At 38.4% G+C, this 18,647-nt stretch overlaps 1 protein-coding gene across 1 annotated transcript in view; it reads right to left on the minus strand.

Moving 5' to 3' along the window:
• The window catches only part of wrnip1 (WRN helicase interacting protein 1), a 69,248-nt gene that overhangs the window by 19,215 nt on the left and 31,386 nt on the right, over positions 1-18,647 (minus strand). Inside the window, exons 4-6 of the mRNA XM_059945307.1 lie at positions 3,054-3,286; positions 1,939-2,094; positions 12-91 (exon numbers count right to left, since the gene is read on the minus strand). Coding sequence (XP_059801290.1) covers positions 12-91; positions 1,939-2,094; positions 3,054-3,286 — 469 coding nt within the window. The remainder of the gene's footprint in view (positions 1-11; positions 92-1,938; positions 2,095-3,053; positions 3,287-18,647) is intronic.

Genomic DNA, 18,647 nt, shown 5'->3' on the forward strand with positions numbered 1-18,647 from the left:
TATTAAAATACCTCACATTCAGGCATCCCTATAAAATGACAGCCTTGGTAAGCAGATACTGCCTGGGTCAGAGCCAAAGGATCCGCAAGTCCTATAGAAGATTATAAAGTGACAGCTGAATTTAATACAGCATTTCTCAGTCATTGTAAAAACATCAAATATTTAGTTAAAACAGATATAATTATACTGTTATAGTGCAGAATATGAAGTACAATTTCAGAGTCTGAAAGTGTTACTGAAATATTAATATTCTCCTAAAATTTTTCTACATAAACAATGTTAGAACTAGACAGCAAAATTTTTACCTGAATAGATGTCAATGGTGAAAATAAAATGATCAAAAAGTCAAAAGGAAGGAACAAGAAACTGCCAGAATAACAGGAGCCAAAAGCAGCTTGATGTAAATACACAGATGAAGGTGCTCTATGAAAGTGGGATCACACGCATAACTATTTCTGGATCCTACACTGGCAAGCTGCTCTGAGTGGAACTCATTCTTCAGTTCATTCTTTGTTAGGTATAGTTTGTCCCGATTTTCTCCAAGATGGAAATAAGCACTTGGGAGAGAAATCCTGAACTACAATACCATGAATTCATACAAAAGTAATTGCAACAGAATCTCTTTGCACAAGAAAGGGTGAAATCAATTCATTATTATTTTTAATATTACTTTATAAAATTTCATGAGATGATTTGGCAGAATTATTTTTAAACACTACATGCTTCGAATCAACCGCACAGTCACACTAAATGCTTAATTTTGTCAGAACTAGGATCTAAACCAAATGTTAGGCACAGCAGCTTATTTGAATGTACCTCCACTACTCCCAGTTAGAAATTAACCCCAGTGTTAAGTGGAAATGGTGTATATAAGGAACAAAGTATTTCAATAACCTATCAGAAGAGAAATGTTATATTATTTTAATTGAATTTTTAAAATTATAGATTCAACAGGAAAACAATTGATCTAATTGTATTCCTATTAAAGCATAATGGGATAAATCTTCCTGGAAAAACAACCACATGTAATTTTGCACAAAATTGTTCACATGCAAATAAGTCTGTCAGTTTAACTGCGAAGACATACACCACAGGGACTTAATTCCAGCGCATGCTTGTCATGTTTATACACCAACTCCAGGTATAAAGAGATCTCAGTTTAAACCGGCATGCATTTTAACAGGACCTACAACAACTTTATGGCAAATAATTAACTTGCTAAGAAATTTAGTTATAATTAAGCAAATATTCTGTTAACAATAAATGTTAATACAATCATAGGAAGGGAACAACGCAATCTGCAGTCTCATTCCTGTATGTCGTAAACTGTCCTAGACAATTCATTTTATATAAAAGAGGTATCATAGGATAGCTTAAAAATTTAATTATATTCCTAAATTTTATAATACTTTAACACAATAAAACACTGAACTTCACAAAAAGGAGCACTAAAGTTTATGATTATTTAAATTATACAGCTGATCCATATGACTTCAGAGCAGAATTAGGCCATTCAGCCCACCAAGTTTGTTCTGGTGATTAATCAAGGTGGATTATTTTTCCTCTCAACCTATTCTCCTACCTTCACCCCATAACCCTTGATGTCCTTACTAATCATAAACCAATCAATCTCCAGTTTAAATATACCCAATGACTTGAATTCCACTGCCATTCTTGGCAATAAATTTTCTCTAAAGAAATTCCTCCTCATCTCTGTTCTAAAGGCACATCCTTTTATTCTGAGGATGTCCCTTCTGGTCCCAGGCTCTCCCACTGTTGGAAATGTCCTCTCCGCATCCGCTCTATCTAGGCCTTCAAATAGTTTGTGGGTTTCAATGAAATCCCCTCATTCTTCCAAAGTTAGTACAGACCCATTCTCTCCACTCAACCGACCATTACTAAATTCAAAGATTTGGCTTTGCCATACTGAAATCTTACCTATATCTTCACTGGCAAATCGTATCAGTCGCCTTGCAACATATAGGGGATCCTCGCCACCTTCCAGCATCCTGGCCAGCCAATAGAGAGCAGACTTCTCATCTGAGGCCCGCATGGTTTTGTGTAATGCTGATATACAATTATAATGTTCCTCACCTTTGAAGTAAACAGGTATTATATGGTAATTGACTTGGTGACTTTATCACTATCTATCTTGTTTGCTATTTAAACCACAAGTGTCACATTTTATCCTTTAGGTAAAGTGATCTCATACTACTTCCCCCTCTATTCTAAAGAATCTAAACTTTTTAACCAAACTATTTTAGCCATCCTTTCCAATTTTTGGCTCTGCATCATTAATAACTATTTAAGATAACATTTTTTCTACTTGAACATGCACTATATAAGTGCATTTGTTATTGCTGCTGGTATTGAGATAACTTCATATACTCAAACAATAAACTAACCCTTACAACATTCTTATACTGTGCATTGTTCAAAGCCTACTTTGGGTTATAGTTCCAGGAACTACTTTTCACTTCCAGTAGCTTACCTTTACATTGGTAAAATGTACCCTTGCTTCAAATGGCATTAGGGTTAGGGTTATTTGGTGAATTATTTGGTGGAACTTAGAGGACATACAAAGGTAAGGTGAGGATTAAAAAGATATTTATTACTGACATTTACAGTAAAACTCCATAATCCAGCATTCGATTGCTTAGAAATCCTGATGGTCAGCCACCTGGCTCACTCATTAGACTGGAATATGACAGAGCATGAACTAGTTGTGCAACTAGAGCTGGGTTCAGGGTCTAGAACACCAGCATTCGGGATCATAACTGGTTTGCAATGAAGCACTTGTACATTTCCTGTTGCCTTTAAACTCACTGGAGAATTTAATTGTACTATTTTATAATATGTAAAGCAAAAATGAAGTTTAAGCATTTAGGTATTAACATAATAACATACAATACGTACTCCAGAAAATTAACCAGACTGGCAAAGTCTAAAGGGTGCTAGATTATCAGGGCTTTACTTTACCTGAAATTACTACTTCAAGAATACATCCTTAGTATACTGGCAACGGTTTTCAGTTCAACGTATAAAGATTTTACCTGCTCGATCGTATAGTAAATGTGACCTTTGAAGTCCCTCCTTTATCTGTGTTTCTTTAATAATAATCTTCCTTGTTGGAGTACTTTGTTGCCCATTATTGTTCTGTTGTTTTTTCGCTTCTGCAATCTTTGCCTGAATTGCAAGGTGAAGTCCATTTAAAGCTGCCCTTGCATCACCATCAGAAAAATACGCAACACTCCGTACTGCTTCTGGCTCAATAAAGATCTGAACTCTGAAAGACAACAGTTAAAGTTCAAGGATCGTGACCTCATTCTTAGCCAGCTTTTGAAAGAAACTCCTACAATGGCATCCTATCAGGAACTGCCAAAGCAGACTACAAAAAAGTTAGTATGCCTGAGATATAGTCACATTCTATTTTTGGACATGTACCAACCAGCTTGTGTAGAAATCACAAGCACTGCAAAGTGAAAAATTAGGTCAGATAATCAGGTTAATTATCAATAGGTGACCCAGAGAATGCAAGTCTAGAGGCTTGAGGTAACTTTCATTCCACATATGAATGAGAAACCAACAGTGTGGGCTGCTGTTGTAAAGTTTGCCTCAGTGAGATGCACAAAGCAGGAATATCAGCATCACTGTACACAGATAAATAAACTGTCAAACACAAAGATGCACATAAGAACCGTCTGGAATCTTATCAGTGTAAGTTAGCACCTTTCAGAAAGAGGAGAATAATTTGGGACAAATAAATAAGACTAAAGAAATGGGTTCTTGATCTTTATTCTTTTCACCCCGTCCTTCCTTTATCGTAGCTTGATGCGAGAAATGAAGTTTAGAGTAAGGAAGATTACAGTAATGATTATCAGGTGTCAATGTACAGCATCTAATCAATATTATAATATAGAAATGTTATGGTTTTGCATTTAACAATAGGTAATTTTCAAATAACTGTTGCAAAATGATGCAAGCTGTCAACAAAGTATCCTTCTGGTATCTACTGCAACCCCTTTCTGCAGAATGTAAAAACAATGATAAGTTAATTGAATGGGCATTGAAAACAGGAATTGGGTCATATTTTACAATTGATTATCATCTGTTTGACATGGCACAAAAGTCACTCTCACCATTCAACAGCCAACATTTCTACCACTCAGGATTCAAAAGTGCATGGCACCGATATAACTTTACCTCCCTATAGGACCAAATGGTGCATAATGGATCAGTAATAGTAACTCAGGCTGAGTTATACAGAGTTTTCATCCCTTCGCCCACCATTTTATCCCCAAAGGAGAGTGTGCTGCTAATTATTGCAATGCATCAGTGATGAAACCTTGGTGCATTGGTTTTGGTTAATATTGTCATGTCTGGTTAGTGAAGGGCTCTTGAACTTTCTTTTTTTTTCCCCATCCCCTTTCAGCATTACAGTTGAAGATAAGGATTAAGTTTTCATTATTAGCAACAACGCACACAAAATGCTGGAGAAACTCAGCATATCAGGCAACATCTATGAAAATAAATAAACAGTTCTTGTTCTGGGCTGAGACACTTCATCAGGACTGGAAAGGATGGGGAAAGATGCCAAAATAAAGTGGCAGAGGAAGAGGAAGCAGGACAAACTAACAAGGTCTTAGGTGAAACCAGGAAGGTGGGGGGGGGGCGGGATGAAGTAAGAAGCTGGGATGTGATAAGTGGAAAAGGTAAAGGGTTGGGGAAAGAAGGAATCTGATAGGAGAGGAGAGTGCACCATGGATGAAAGGGAAGAAGGAGAGGCACCAGGAAGAAGTGATAGGCAAAAGAGGAAAATAGGTACATTAGTGAGACTCAATGTAGATCGGGGGCTGCTTTGGCGAGCATTTCAGCTCCAACCACAGAAAGTGGAATTTCAGTGTCCAATTCCTATGCCCTTTCCCATTCTGATATCTTGGACATCTCTTCTGTCATGATGAAACCATTCATATAGGAGGAGCAACATCTCATATTCTATCTAGGTAGCCTCCAATCTGATGGCACAAACATTGATTTCTCCAACTTCCAGCAATTTACTCCCTCCTTCTTACAACTTCTTCATTTCCCCACTCTGGCCTCTTGCCTCAGTTTACCTTTATATTCCATTGTTTCCTTTTTTATGACTTTTTAGTTTGTCTTCTGTTAGTTTTTTTTAAAAGCTTCCAATCCTCAAAGTTCCTACTAATTTTTGCTCTATCTTATGCCCTTTCTTTGGCTTTTATACTGATGATGACTTCTCTTGTCTACCTCAGTTAGGTCATTCTGACTTTGGAATACTACCTCTTTGGGATGTATCTATTCTGCACCTTCTGAATTACTCACAGAAATTCCAGCCATTGCTGCTCTGCCATCAACCCTGCTAGTGTTCTTTTCCAATCAATTTTGGCTATTTCCTCTTTTACACCTCTGTAATTCCCTTTACTCCACTGTAATACTGATACATCCCACTTTAGCTTCACTTTCTGAATCTGTAGGGTGAATGCTATCATTTTATAAACACTGGTTCCTAAGAGTTCCTTTAACTCAAGCTCTCAAATCTATTCTGGTTCTTCACACAACATTCAATCCAAAATAGCTAATCTCCTAGAGGGCTGTAACTTGAACTGCTTTAAAAGGTTATCTCATAGGCATTCTACAAATTCCCCCTCTTGGGATCCACCAGCAACCTGATGTTCCCAATCTACTTGCGTATTGAAATCCTCCATGACTATCATAACATTGCCTTTTTGACATCTCTTCCTCCTGTACTCAGAAGAATATTCTTTGAGAAGGGGAGGTTGGGTTTACATACCGTAGCATGCAAAAGCTTGGGCACCCCTAGTAAAAATTTCTGTTACTGTGAATAGCTAAGCGAGTAAAACATGACCTGATTTCTAAAAAGCATAAAGTTTCTTTAATATTTTAAGCAAGAATACTTTTTTAAAAAAATTTCCACCTTCTACAGTTTCAAAATAACAAAAATGGAAAAGAGCCCGAAGCAAAACGTTGGGCACCCTGCATGGTCAGTACTTAGTAACCCCTTTGACAAGTATCACAGCTTGTGAACACTTTCTGTAGCCAGCTAAAAGTCTTTCAATCCTTGTTTGGGGGATTTTCGCCCATTCGTCCTAGCAAAAGGCTTCTAGTTCTGTGAGATTCTTGGGCCGTCTTGCATGCACTGCTCTTTTGAGGTCTATCCACAGATTTTCGATGAAGTTTAGGTCAGGGGACTGTGAGGACCATGGCAAAACCTTCAGCTTACGCCTCTTGAGGTAGTCCATTGTGAATTTTTAGGTGTGTTTAGGATCATTATCCTGTTGTAGAAGCCATCCTCTTTTCATCTTCAGCTTTTTCAGACGGTGCGATGTTTGCTTCCAGAATTTGCTGGTATTTAATTAATTCATTCTCCCCTCTACCAGTGAAATGTTCCCCATGCCACTGGCTGCAACACAAGCTCAAAGCGTGATCGATCCACCCCCATGCTTAACAGTTGGAGAGGTGTTCTTTTCATGAAATTCTGCACCTTTTTCTCCAAACATACCTTTGCTCATTGCAGCCAAAAAGTTGTATTTTAACTTCAACAGTCCACAGGACTTGTTTCCAAAATGCATCAGGCTAGTCTAGATGTTCCTTTGCAAACCTGATTCTGAATTTTGTGGTGAGGATGCAGGAAAGGTTTTCTTCTGATGACTCTTCCATGAAGGTCATATTTGTGCAGGTGTCGCTGCACAGTAGAACAGTGAACCACCACTCCAGAGTCTGCTACATCTTCCGGAAGGACTTTTGCAGTCAAACGGGGGTTTTGATTTGCCTTTCTAGCAATCCTACGAGCAGTTCTCTCATAAAGTTTTCTTGGTCTTCCAGACCTCAACCTGACCTCCACTGTTCCTGTTAACTGCCATTTCTTAGTTACATTATGAACTGAGGAAATGGCTAACTGAAAATACTTTGCTATCTTCTCATAGCCTTCTCCTGCTTTGTGGGCATCATTTATTTTAATTTTTAGAGCGCTAGACAACTGCTTAGAGGAGCCCATGGCTGCTGATTTTTGGGACTAGGTTTGAGCAGTCAGGGTATTTATAAAGCTTTGGAAGTTGCATCACCTGGCCTTTCCTAACGATGACTGTGAACAAGCCATAGCCCTAACAAACTAATTAAGGTCTGAGATCTTGGTAAGAGTTATTTGAGAGCTCAAATCTCTTCGGCTGCCCAAACTTTTGCATGGTGCTCCTTTCCTTTTTCTCACTCTAAAATTGTACAAAACAAAAATAATACACTAATCTTGCTTAAAATGTTGAAAAGAATGTTTCATCTTTATGACTTTTGGAGATCAGTTCATCTTCTAACAACAACACACACAAAATGCTGGTAGAACACAGCAGGATAGGCAGCATCTATAGGGAGAAGCGATGTTGATGTTTCGGGCCAAGACCCTTCGTCAGGACTAACTGAAAGGAAAGATAGTAAGAGATTTGAAAGTCGAGGGGGGAGGGGGAAATGCAAAATGATAGTAGACCAGAAGGGGTGGGATGAAGCCAAGAGCTGGAAAGGTGATTGGCAAAAGTGATACAGAGCTGGAGAAGGGAAAGGATCATGGGACAGGAAGCCTCAGGAGAAAGAAGGAGGGGGGGAGCACCAGAGGGAGATGGAGAACAGGCAAACAACTAAATATGTCAGGGAGGGGGTAAGAAGGGATGGGTAAGAAGGGGAGGAGGGGCGTTAACGGTAGTTAGAGAAGTTAATGTTCATGCTATCAGGTTGGAGGCTACCCAGCCGTTATATAAGGTGTTGTTCCTCCAACCTGAGTGTGGCTTCATCTTGAATACAATACTCCAATACTACAATACTCCAAATACTCAGGGCCCCAGACAGTCCTTCCAGATGAGGCGACACTTCACCTGTGAGCCGGCTGGTGTGGTATACTGCATCCGGTGTCCCGGTATGGCCTCTTATATATTGATGTGACCCGACACAGACTGAGAGACCGTTTCGCTGAACACCTACGCTCGGTCCGCTAGGAAAAGCAGGATCTCCCAGTGGCCACACATTTTAATTCCACATCCCATTCCCATTCTGATATGTCTATCCATGGCCTCCTCTATTGTCAAAATGAATCCAACCTCCAACCTGATGGCATGAACATTGACTTCTCTAACTTCCGTTAATGCCCCTCCTCCCCATCTTACCCCATCCCTGACATATTTACCTGTTCTCCCTCTGGTGCTCCCCCCCCCCTTTCTTTCTCCTGAGGCCTCCCGTCCCATGATCCTTTCCCTTCTCCAGCTCTGTATCACTTTCGCCAATCACCTTTCCAGCTCTTAGCTTCTTCCTCTCCCTCCAGTCTACTCCTATCATTTCGCATTTCCCCCTCCCCTTTACTTTCAAATCTCTTACTATCTTTCCTTTCGGTTAGTCCTGACGAAGGGTCTCAGCCCGAAACGTCGACATCACTTCTCCCTATAGATGCTGCCTAGCCTGCTATCTTCTACCAACATTTTGTGTGTGTTGTTTGAATTTCCAGCATCTGCAGATTTCCTCATGCTAGTTCATCTTCTACTCGCTTAACTATTCACAGTAACAGAAATTTTGACCAGGAGCGCCCAAACTTTTGCATGCCTCTGTATGTCTGTTTTTCTTTTAAAAAAATTTTTTTATTGAATTTTCAAATGGTTACAGAAGGAAAAAAAATTATCAACCCTTCCCCCCTCCCCCCTAACATATCCCTGTAAAAAGAGAAAAAAAGAGAAAAAAAAAGAAAGAAAGAATGCCTGAATATCGGAAGATCCTCACATGCTCCATGGAGTTCATAATAGCTTTAGTATATATATTTATTTTTCCCCAAATAACCAATATCTTTGGAGCACCTATATATTTAATCCTATGTTTTGTTAATAAGGGCACCAAATTTTCAGAAATATTTTGTATTTATCTTAAATTATATGTAATTTTTTCAAATGGAATGCAGCTAAAAGCTATATCTATTTTAATTTTCTTAATGTATGTAAAAATTCTTTTTCTTTTCACCAGTCCATTAAGCCCATTAACATTAAAACTTTAAAAATTCAGTAAATTAGTCATTATTTTTAACAGGGTTACTCCAGTCTATAGTAATACCTAACTTTTCAACTTTCGTAGTACCTTGGGGAATCTTTTTAAAATTCTCCGTGTTGCTATGTGTCTCTTTCCCCCCCCCCCCCCCCACCCCCCGACTGTCCAGGCAAAGAAAGAAAGATTAAAGAAAAATAGATTATAAAGAAAAAAAATAACAAAATACCCCCTACTAATGTTGTGAATAAAAAAAAACACAACATTACCCCCCTCCGTTGTGCGGGTCATGGCAATCGCCATGATTACACACGTGAATCTCGTAGCAATCGATCCGAGGTTCCCCCAGCTCCCCGTAACATGAAAAAGTATATATAAGAGAAGAAAAAATAATATCACTACTCTCGATTAATATTTCTCAAGTTTTTACCTTTCTCCCCCTGTATCATATAATTAAGAATGTATTTAAATATTCTTCTGTCCTTAAACATCCATCAGCTCCATTCACTGTCCCTGTCTTCACCTTTAATCCGTTTCACTTTTAAATCTTTGGCTGTGGTTAGCGAATATTTGGGAGTTCTTGTGCAAATTCTTCCGCATCCCGATAATCAGTAAACGATCTTCTTTTTCCGTCATCCAAAAAAATTATCAGGGTTGCCGGGTGGCGCAATATAAATTTATAACCCTTTTCGCATAAAAATTATTTTGCTGGGTTAAATTCCTTCTTTTCAAAAGGTCATAACTTGCAAGAGGGGCGTGGCCTCTCTCATCCATATGTACTGGTTCTGTCCTAGCTTGGAGAAATTCTGGAAAGATGTCTTCACTATGTTATCGTGTATTCTGAATCAGCACCTAGAACCAAACCCCTTAATTGCTCTGTTTGGTTTTTGGGGCGAGACAGATTTATGTCTGGGTCCGACCAAATGCCGAATATTATCCTTTGCCTCTCTCCTGGCTAGACGCTTGATCCTCCTCAGATGGAGAGATGTTGCCCCGCCCACTCATGCTCAATGGCTTAACGACATCATGGCCTGTTTGGACCTCGAAAAAATTCATTATTCAGTTCTCAATTCGGATCTAAAGTTCCATAAGGTCTGGGGACCTTTTATCGAGTACTTTCATAACCTTCCTCTTGACTAGGGTTTTTTTTTCTTTTCGGTCCCTTGCTTTCAGCTTTTTTTTTCCTGGTAGAAGGCATTATTACCCTCTGTTGCTGAGTGTATTCACAGTCTGGGAGTTTGGCTGTCCTGACTTATACTCTCTATATTGTGTTGAGGTTGGTCTGGAGTTGCTGTTGTTTTTTCTTGTGTTGTGGGGCTTGGGGAGGACACTAAGCTTACTTGTCTTTAATTCAGGTGCTTTTTTTTGCTAAATTCTCTTCCTTTGTAGCATATTGTTAATGTATGCTTAATTTTGCACTGTTTTAATGTTCCTCATTGGGATTTGGGGTTTTTAATTTGTAAAATGTTTTGAAAAACTAATAAAAAAATTAAAAAAAAAGGTCATAACTTATATCAGGATAGAAAAGAACTATTTTCCCTTCTATCATCAATGGCCCGTTTCTTTTTCTGGCACGTTGGGCAGCCACCTTCAGGATCTTTTCTTTATCTTGATATCTTAAGCATTTTATTAAGATTGATCGTGGGTTTTGATCAACTTGAGGTCTTGATCTTAAGGCTCCTTGAGCCCTTTCAATTTCAATTAACTGAGTTCCTTCTTCCATTTCCAAAATTTCCAGAATCCATTTTTGAAAAAAATTTATTGGATCCTCTCCCTCTATACCTTCTTTAAGTCCAACAATATTAATATTATTTCGTCTGTTAAAATTTTCAAGTACATCCACTTTTTCCAACAACTGTTTTCTTTCTGATGTCCAGGCAGAAATATTATCTTCCATTTTATTCACTCTATCAATGGTATCTCCCATTATTTCTTCCAAGTTTTTAATTTTCTTGTCCATGTTGTCCTGTCTTTTCATCATTTTATCAAACATAATCTTCATATTTTTAATAACTTTTTAATTACTTTTAATGCTTTAAATTCATGCATTATTTGCACCAAAGATTTTTTTATGTCTCCAATATCACCTTCAACCTCTTCCTGTTGCTTTTCTTTGTTTGTCTCTTCATCTTCGTCTGATTTATCCAGAGAATCTGATTCCACCTCATATTCACTTTCACTTTCAGTTCCAATCATAGCTGGGATTTGTAGTTTGGGTTGCTCATGTTTGCGCATGCCCCTTCCTTCACGCATGCGCAATTCCTGTTGCTCTTTTTTTTTGGAAACGGTTGATGTTGCCGCAGTTTCCTGTTCTGTATCGCCGGAGGTAAGATGCACTTGAGCCCAAGGCTCTTTCATGGCTGCTGGCCTTGATTCTTTTCCAACTTGTGTTGTCTTCAAAGTAGTAGTTTTTTCTGCTTCTGTTTAGGAGCCATATCTTAAGACAATCCTGAGTAGTTTAAAAGTAATGTTTAAAAAGTATTTACTAACTTTTCTTCACTTAAACATTATATAACTGTTTTTTTTACGGGAGAACAGGATTTCCATCTCTCGATCCTAAGTCATCATGTGACGTCTCCCTATGTCTGTTTTCTTGAAATGATACATTGCTTATATTTACTCAGTGGAAGAATACCTTGTTTCCATTTAAATGGAAATTCCAAGTATGTGCCCCAAAAAATTTGTAAGTTGTTAGATATGTTACTTGAACAGAATGCACAATGATGAAAGGAGCACCTATAGTTTGCATTCACTGATTGCACCCATTTTAGGTTCAGCATTAAAATGGCAACAGATGAAAAGTATAAAAATTCTCAGAGCCTTAGCTATGGAGGCACCAATATACCAGCCGATCTGAGGATATGGGCTTTTACTATGAAGGTTAAAGACCAACAAAGATAACATTTCCCCATATTTTTCTTAGTTATTTTTTCACATCTGATCACATGGAGCCAATTTGCATAGCTGGACTATCTTTAAAAGTCATTAAATAATCTTCAGACTATTTTTGTTTTAGATCTTATCACAATCCTTCAAAAGCAGAAGAATTTTTAAAAATTGTGACCGTTAAACTATGAAACTAGAAGGTTATCGTAAAAACCAGTCAAATTAGATTACAACTGCTTAATATGTAGTATATATGAAGCACATTGCCCACTTCTTCTGTTGTTAATCCATTTGTTTTTTTAATTGGTTAACAGGTTGCTTTTTTAATAGGATAGAGAACTGTCACATGAGCACTCTAAATGCCTGTCACTGTTGCTGGCAACATTAATTTCTAAATTCCTGTTAACGAATGTATCTCATCCCATTTAAATACCTTCAGTTCATCAACCATAACTGGTATCTGATTACAACACTTGCTTATCTTGCAGTTGATAAATTCCAAAGGAAAGGAAAGAGCCTGGGGTGCAATAAAGCTGAACCTTTTTAGCAGGGCAGCTGAACTTGTCATGCAGTCATACCTTTTTTGAACAGGAAACCATCCAGATTCCTGGTGTGGTAAAAGCACATGAACAGCTGTGCTCTTCCAAAACCCCTTGCTGATTCTCAACTGATACCGTACTCCACACAGTCCAAGGACAAGGCTGCAACTTCAGTTAGCTCCAAGGCAGAACCAAATTGTTTGGCAGGTTAAAGAAAATTATGTTTTGCAATCTTTGAGGTGTATTGGCATGCTGACAATGCTTTTTATGATGCTGAAAGCACAAAAATTTTTAATGTTGGTATCAAATTTAAATACGGTTCAAAATAAATTAAAAATACATGGAGTCAGAATGAAATTATTTTTAGCAAGGACTTGAGATTGCATAGCAGGGAAATTGCCTAACACTTGAAAACAGGAGCAAGGATCACAATATGCAGCTAATCCACACTTGTTCAATAAGATGAGGACAGTGCCCTTCCTTTCATAGTAGTTAGAGGTATGGTTCATTTTTTGTAGGTGTGCAGAATTAATGACTCAATGGCCAATAGAATATGCATAAAGCTTTTCCAGAGGAGACTTTTGTGGAAGAAGTGATTGGCACGAGAAACTGCCAAGTAACCACAGTTAAGTTGATAGGGAATGTGGAAAGGGATGCAGCTTTGAGTCAAGAGACCAAGAAAAGAGATATTCAATGGACAATAAGCAGCAGCACAAGTCAGTCCTAGGTTGTAAGGACAAAATTAAGCTGATCAGGTTATAAGACAAAGTTAAGCTACACAACGGAACAAATGGTCTGCCTCTTTCAGCTTTTATGCAAAGGTGTACATAGGTAATAAATGGGATATGTAGCCTGATCATCAGAGAAAATCTGGTTTAGTCAAGGCTAGTATTCGCACAACTTTGAAAATTATAAACACATCAATAAAAAATGTGTGGTGTAATCCACACATGATATTAGACACAGTTTCTAGTTACTCAACATGAGCCTTTTCTTTTATTACAAGTTCAAATAAGTGCGAATCATGCAAAATAAACTGAGGCAATTCAGAAATGTACCAAACTCTTTGCTGGTTTCTGGATTAACAGCAGCATAATAAATTATTTTAGGGCAACTACAACCAGTGTCTTTGCACATTCTTAAGACATAACTAGATAGATTCATAATAAGGGGCTGTGATGAAAAGATATGGGGTAGACAGGAATGCAAGTTGAAGCTGAATTCAGATATATCATGAACTTACTGAAAGGTAGAGAAGACTCAAGGAGCTGACAAGATGTGCATGCTTGCACGTACATGATCACAAGTGGAATAATCAAAGCAACAAAGTTGAAGATTTTAACATTTAACTAACAGAAATTAATTAAGGAAAAATATACTGGCCAATTTAATGCACCCTCAACTCTTGTTCCCCATAGAGAGTTCATCATTTTTCTGCAAGTATGTAGCAATAACATTAATTATGGGTGACTTTTTTTTTTAAAAATGAAGAAATATTTGGAATACTTGTTCTCAGCTATTTCTATTTATTTACCGCATACACCTGTGATGGCATTTTTAAAAAGTAGCATTCAATAACAAGACAGAAACACAGCGAGAATTTAGTTTTGTTTGTCCAATTGTTGTGTTGGGAGGTATGTTTTTCAAATCTACACCAAGAATCACCATACCAGCTTTTACAGAAAAGTAAGTTACCAACACATAAAGCACATTCTGGAACACATCGGCTGTCAAGAAAATAGCAAGTCTAACGTACTTAATGACAAAATGACAAACAACAGAGGCAAGCACTATAAATAGTTGAGACATTTGAGTTTGCAATCTAATCCCAACTGCTCAGAGAACAGTTGTAAAAACTACATTTATTCTTGCTGTTTGCATTGTAACCTGACTCCTAGATTAGATACTTCATCTAAACACGCCACAGCAACTATCTATATTTATCCTCCAGATTTCATTTAAAAATAAATCACATCAATAAAATCCATTTCTGAATTTGATACTGCATATTTTCTTTAAAATGATGCACTGATTTGAAAATCTGAAAAGTTGATGGTTTAAATGATGATAAACAACAGCATTTTTAAAGTGTTCATACCATATTGTTAAAATTGGCTGCAACCACACACTGTCTCAGATAACACTTGAGGCAAGAAACTGTATCACTGTCAGCTTTCCTAGACACTGTCTGAATGCCAATACTTTATCCTACACCCATGTTATCCTGCAGTCCAAAATAAGGCTTACATGATTATTTGACTGAATGATCAGTTACAAACCAAAGTATAAGCTACCTTCATGACATTGTTACATATGATTAAACCTATTTCAATTTTAATTGCCACAAAAAAGTGATCTATAGTTTCTCAGAGTGAAATGACAGAAAATCATTGACTTCCTGTATTCTATCAGTGATCTACCATCACCGCTTTTTTACAAACATGATTTTGCAATGAAATCCCTTTGGAAGGTAAGTTTTAGTTAAGGTTATATGGGAATATTGAATTGCAGTACTTTTACACTTCAAGTATGAAATATGATAAAGCAAACACCAACAATCCCACAGGTAAGCACAGAACATCTAGCAAAGCTCCATAACCAAATTTTAAAGGAGTAAATGATAACATTGTAAGGGGAAAACAAGGAAATCCTACAAATGAAATAATTGAAGAAAAAATACACAATAATACATTGATGCAAACACAGAGATGCTGCTGAATGAATTCAGTCAGAGAAGGGCTGTCTGTGTAACATTATAGCTGTGTAACTAAGAACTCGTTCTCAGTATTATTTACTTGTTTTATTATTTGCACAATTCATCTTTTGCATATTGGTTATTTGTCAATTTATAGTTTGTTATTCATAATTTTTCATAAATGCTATCGTATTTCTTCATTATCTTGTAAATACTTGCAAGGAAATGAATCTCAAGGTAGAAAATAATGACATACGTATATGTACTTTGAAATAAATTTACTTAAAACTTTGATTTTTGAGCATTTACCTAGATGAGCAATTCAGAATGCATAGCAATAGGCTAACTATCCTGTCAACTTTATCACTTATACCAAAAGAACTTGGAAAGGAATTCAGAAGGCAATGCCACAGGTTGGCAAAGATAAAATTATAATCATAATCATTGAACCACAAAACATCTTGTAGAACTTGCATCACAAACACAAGAAAATCTGCAGATCCTGTAAATTCAAAGCAGTGCACACAAAATCCTGGAGGAACTTGGGAGGTCAGGCAGCATCCATGGAAAAGAGTAAACAGTGGACGTTTCAAGCTGAGACCCTTAACCAGAACTGGAAAGGATGAGGAAAAGTCAAGGTAACAAGGTAGGAGGGGAGTGGAGGAAGAGGTACAAGGCAGTAGGTGATGTGAAACCATGATGGGGGGGGTGGGGAGTTGGGAGTGAACCCAATAATTGCCCACTCTCCCTGTCACAATTCGCCATTCCTGTTTCCCTCTCTCACCGTATCTCCTTACCTGTCCATCACCTCCCTCTGGTGCTCCTCCCCCTTCCCTTTCCTCCATGGTCTCTGTCCTATCAGACTCCCCCTTCTCCAGCCCTTTATCTCTTCCACCAATCAACTTTCCAGCTCTTCACTCCCCGCCCTTCTGCAGATTTCACATATCACCCACTACTTTGTACTACTTCCTCCCCTCCCCCTACCTTATTCTAACTTCTCTTCCTTTTCAGTCCTGATGAAGGGTCTCAGGCCAAAACAATGACCTTCTACTCTTTTCCATAGATGCTACCTGACCTGCTGAGTTCCTCCAGCAATTTGTGTGTGTTGTCTTAGAACTTGTGTTTGAGAAGAATCAATTGGCAGTGGGAAAGGAAGAACAGGCAACAGCTAACTGTACAGTGCAAAAGTTGGCTGGGTGAGTGGGCAGATACTTGGCAGATGTCATTCAATGTGAATAAATGTGAAGTTATCCACTTTGGAAGCAGGAACAAGAGGGCAGAGTATTGTCTGAACGGTGTAGAGTTAGGTAAGGGAGAAATGCAAAGAGACCTAGGAGTCCTAGTTCATCAGTCAATGAAGGTGAATGAGCAAGTGCAACAGGCAGTGAAGAGGGCAAATGGAATGTTGGCCTTTATTACAAGGGGAATTGAGTACAAGAGCAAGGATGTCCTTTTGCATTTGTACAGGGCCCTGGTGAGACCACACCTGGAATATTGTGTACAGTTTTGGTCTCCAGGTTTAAGGAAGGACATTCTGGCAATTGAGGAAGTGCAGCGTAGATTCACTAGGTTGATTCCTGGGATGGCAGGGCTGTCTTACGCAGAGAGATTGGAGAGATTAGGCTTGTACACGCTGGAATTGAGGAGATTGAGAGGGGATCTGATTGAAACGTTTAAAATAATTAAAGGATTTGATAGGATTGAGGCGGGAAATATGTTCCAGATGTTGGGAGAGTCCATTACCAGAGAGCATGGATTGAGAATAAGAGGTCAGTTATTTAAAACAGAGTTGAGGAAGAGCTTCTTCTCCCAGAGAGTTGTGGAGATGTGGAATGCACTGCCTCGGAAGACGGTGGAGCCCAATTCTCTGGATGCTTTCAAGAAGGAGCTAGATAGATATCTGATGGATAGGGGAATCAAGGGATATGGGGACAAGGCAGGGACTGGGTATTGATAGTGAATGATCAGCCATGATCTCAGAATGGCGGTGCAGACTCGAGGGGCCGAATGGTCTACTTCTGCACCTATTGTCTATAAAACTTTCATATTAAAATTTCCCTGACCTACTCTTAAATGGAGACTAGCATCCCAGTAAGATTTTATAATGTGTCTGATTGGCCTGAGCAGGAAAAGCCTCTGGTCTGATATCTTTGGCAGAGTAGCTACAGGTGCATCATTTGATGAGCTTCTCATCAAACTGCTTCCAAAAACAGTAAAAGAAAGCCTTGGGAGTTCACTACACAGATTTGGAATGCACTAAACAATATGACCCCCCCCCCCCCACTCCCCTATTAGAAGATTCTAGGAAGCGACTGAAGAAGAAATTCACAAACTTTAGGAGCCAGCTTATGTCAACCAGCATGTTTATATCAAGGCAGTCCAGATAAAGGATCTCCCTCCAAAATGTTGCTTGTCTGTTTCCCTCTGCAGATTCTGCCCAAAAGAGGGTTCTTCCATAAACTCATTTTTCACTTCAGATTGCAGTCTCTTGGGTCTCCAATGACTTAGACCATTGGGAGTGAAGGTCACTGTCTATCATTTGTCATCCTACTTAGTAATTTCTGATTACTTGGAACGCTGACACCTTGATTTCAAAACAGAATAGGCCAATGGATCAGTTTGAGCCACCAATCTAAGCACTTAGGCTTGAAATAGCAATAGCAGCAGTTAATCTTTCAATAATAACTAAACCATCTCTTCAACTTTATGGAAGTGACATTCTGACCAAATGAATCTCTGGTGAAAGAGAACATTTTGCACTAAGAAACAACTCACTACACCGTAAGTTAACTTTGTCATCATCATTATGAGCTGTACCATATGACATAGGCAATCATGGTAACCATGATTGTTCTTGGCAACTTCTTTCTATAGAAATGGCTTGCCAATGCCTTCGTCTGGGCAGTGTCTTTACCTGAGGAGTGACCCCAGACATATCAACTCTCTTTAGAGATTGTCTGCCTGGTGTCAGTGGTAAGTCCCAGCTGCTCATACCTGCTCCCATAGCTTCATGTGACCCTGATCGGGGTGGGGTGTGGCTAAGTAGGTGCTATATCTTGTCCAAGGGTGACCTGAAAGCTAGTGGAGGGAAGGACCATCTTACACCTCCTTTGGTAGAGAAGTATCTCCACCCCATCACCCTAAATTAACTTAGATCTTGAAAATATAAAAGGATAATCCTACTTATTAAAGAGCCTTGAAGTACTTAATGAAATACAGCTGGAAACATGCTTTAAAATAACGTTAAAATACTTCTCAGCAATGAAATACAGAACAAAGATTTCTCAACCAGAGTACAAGGAGAGTGCCTTGAGGAAATAAAGGAAGTCCTCTAACTGGTCTTCTCCTAGCATCAGATTTAAAATGCATTGTGAAAATTCTGAGTTTTATTTTAACCTCAACACAGAAAGTCAATGCAGTCTATACGACAAACTGCCACAAGCTCCCAACCTACAAGTAATCTCATATAGAGATATAGAAGT

Source organism: Hypanus sabinus, chromosome 20 (genome assembly GCF_030144855.1).
Source record: "Hypanus sabinus isolate sHypSab1 chromosome 20, sHypSab1.hap1, whole genome shotgun sequence".
Taxonomy (NCBI): domain Eukaryota; kingdom Metazoa; phylum Chordata; class Chondrichthyes; order Myliobatiformes; family Dasyatidae; genus Hypanus; species Hypanus sabinus.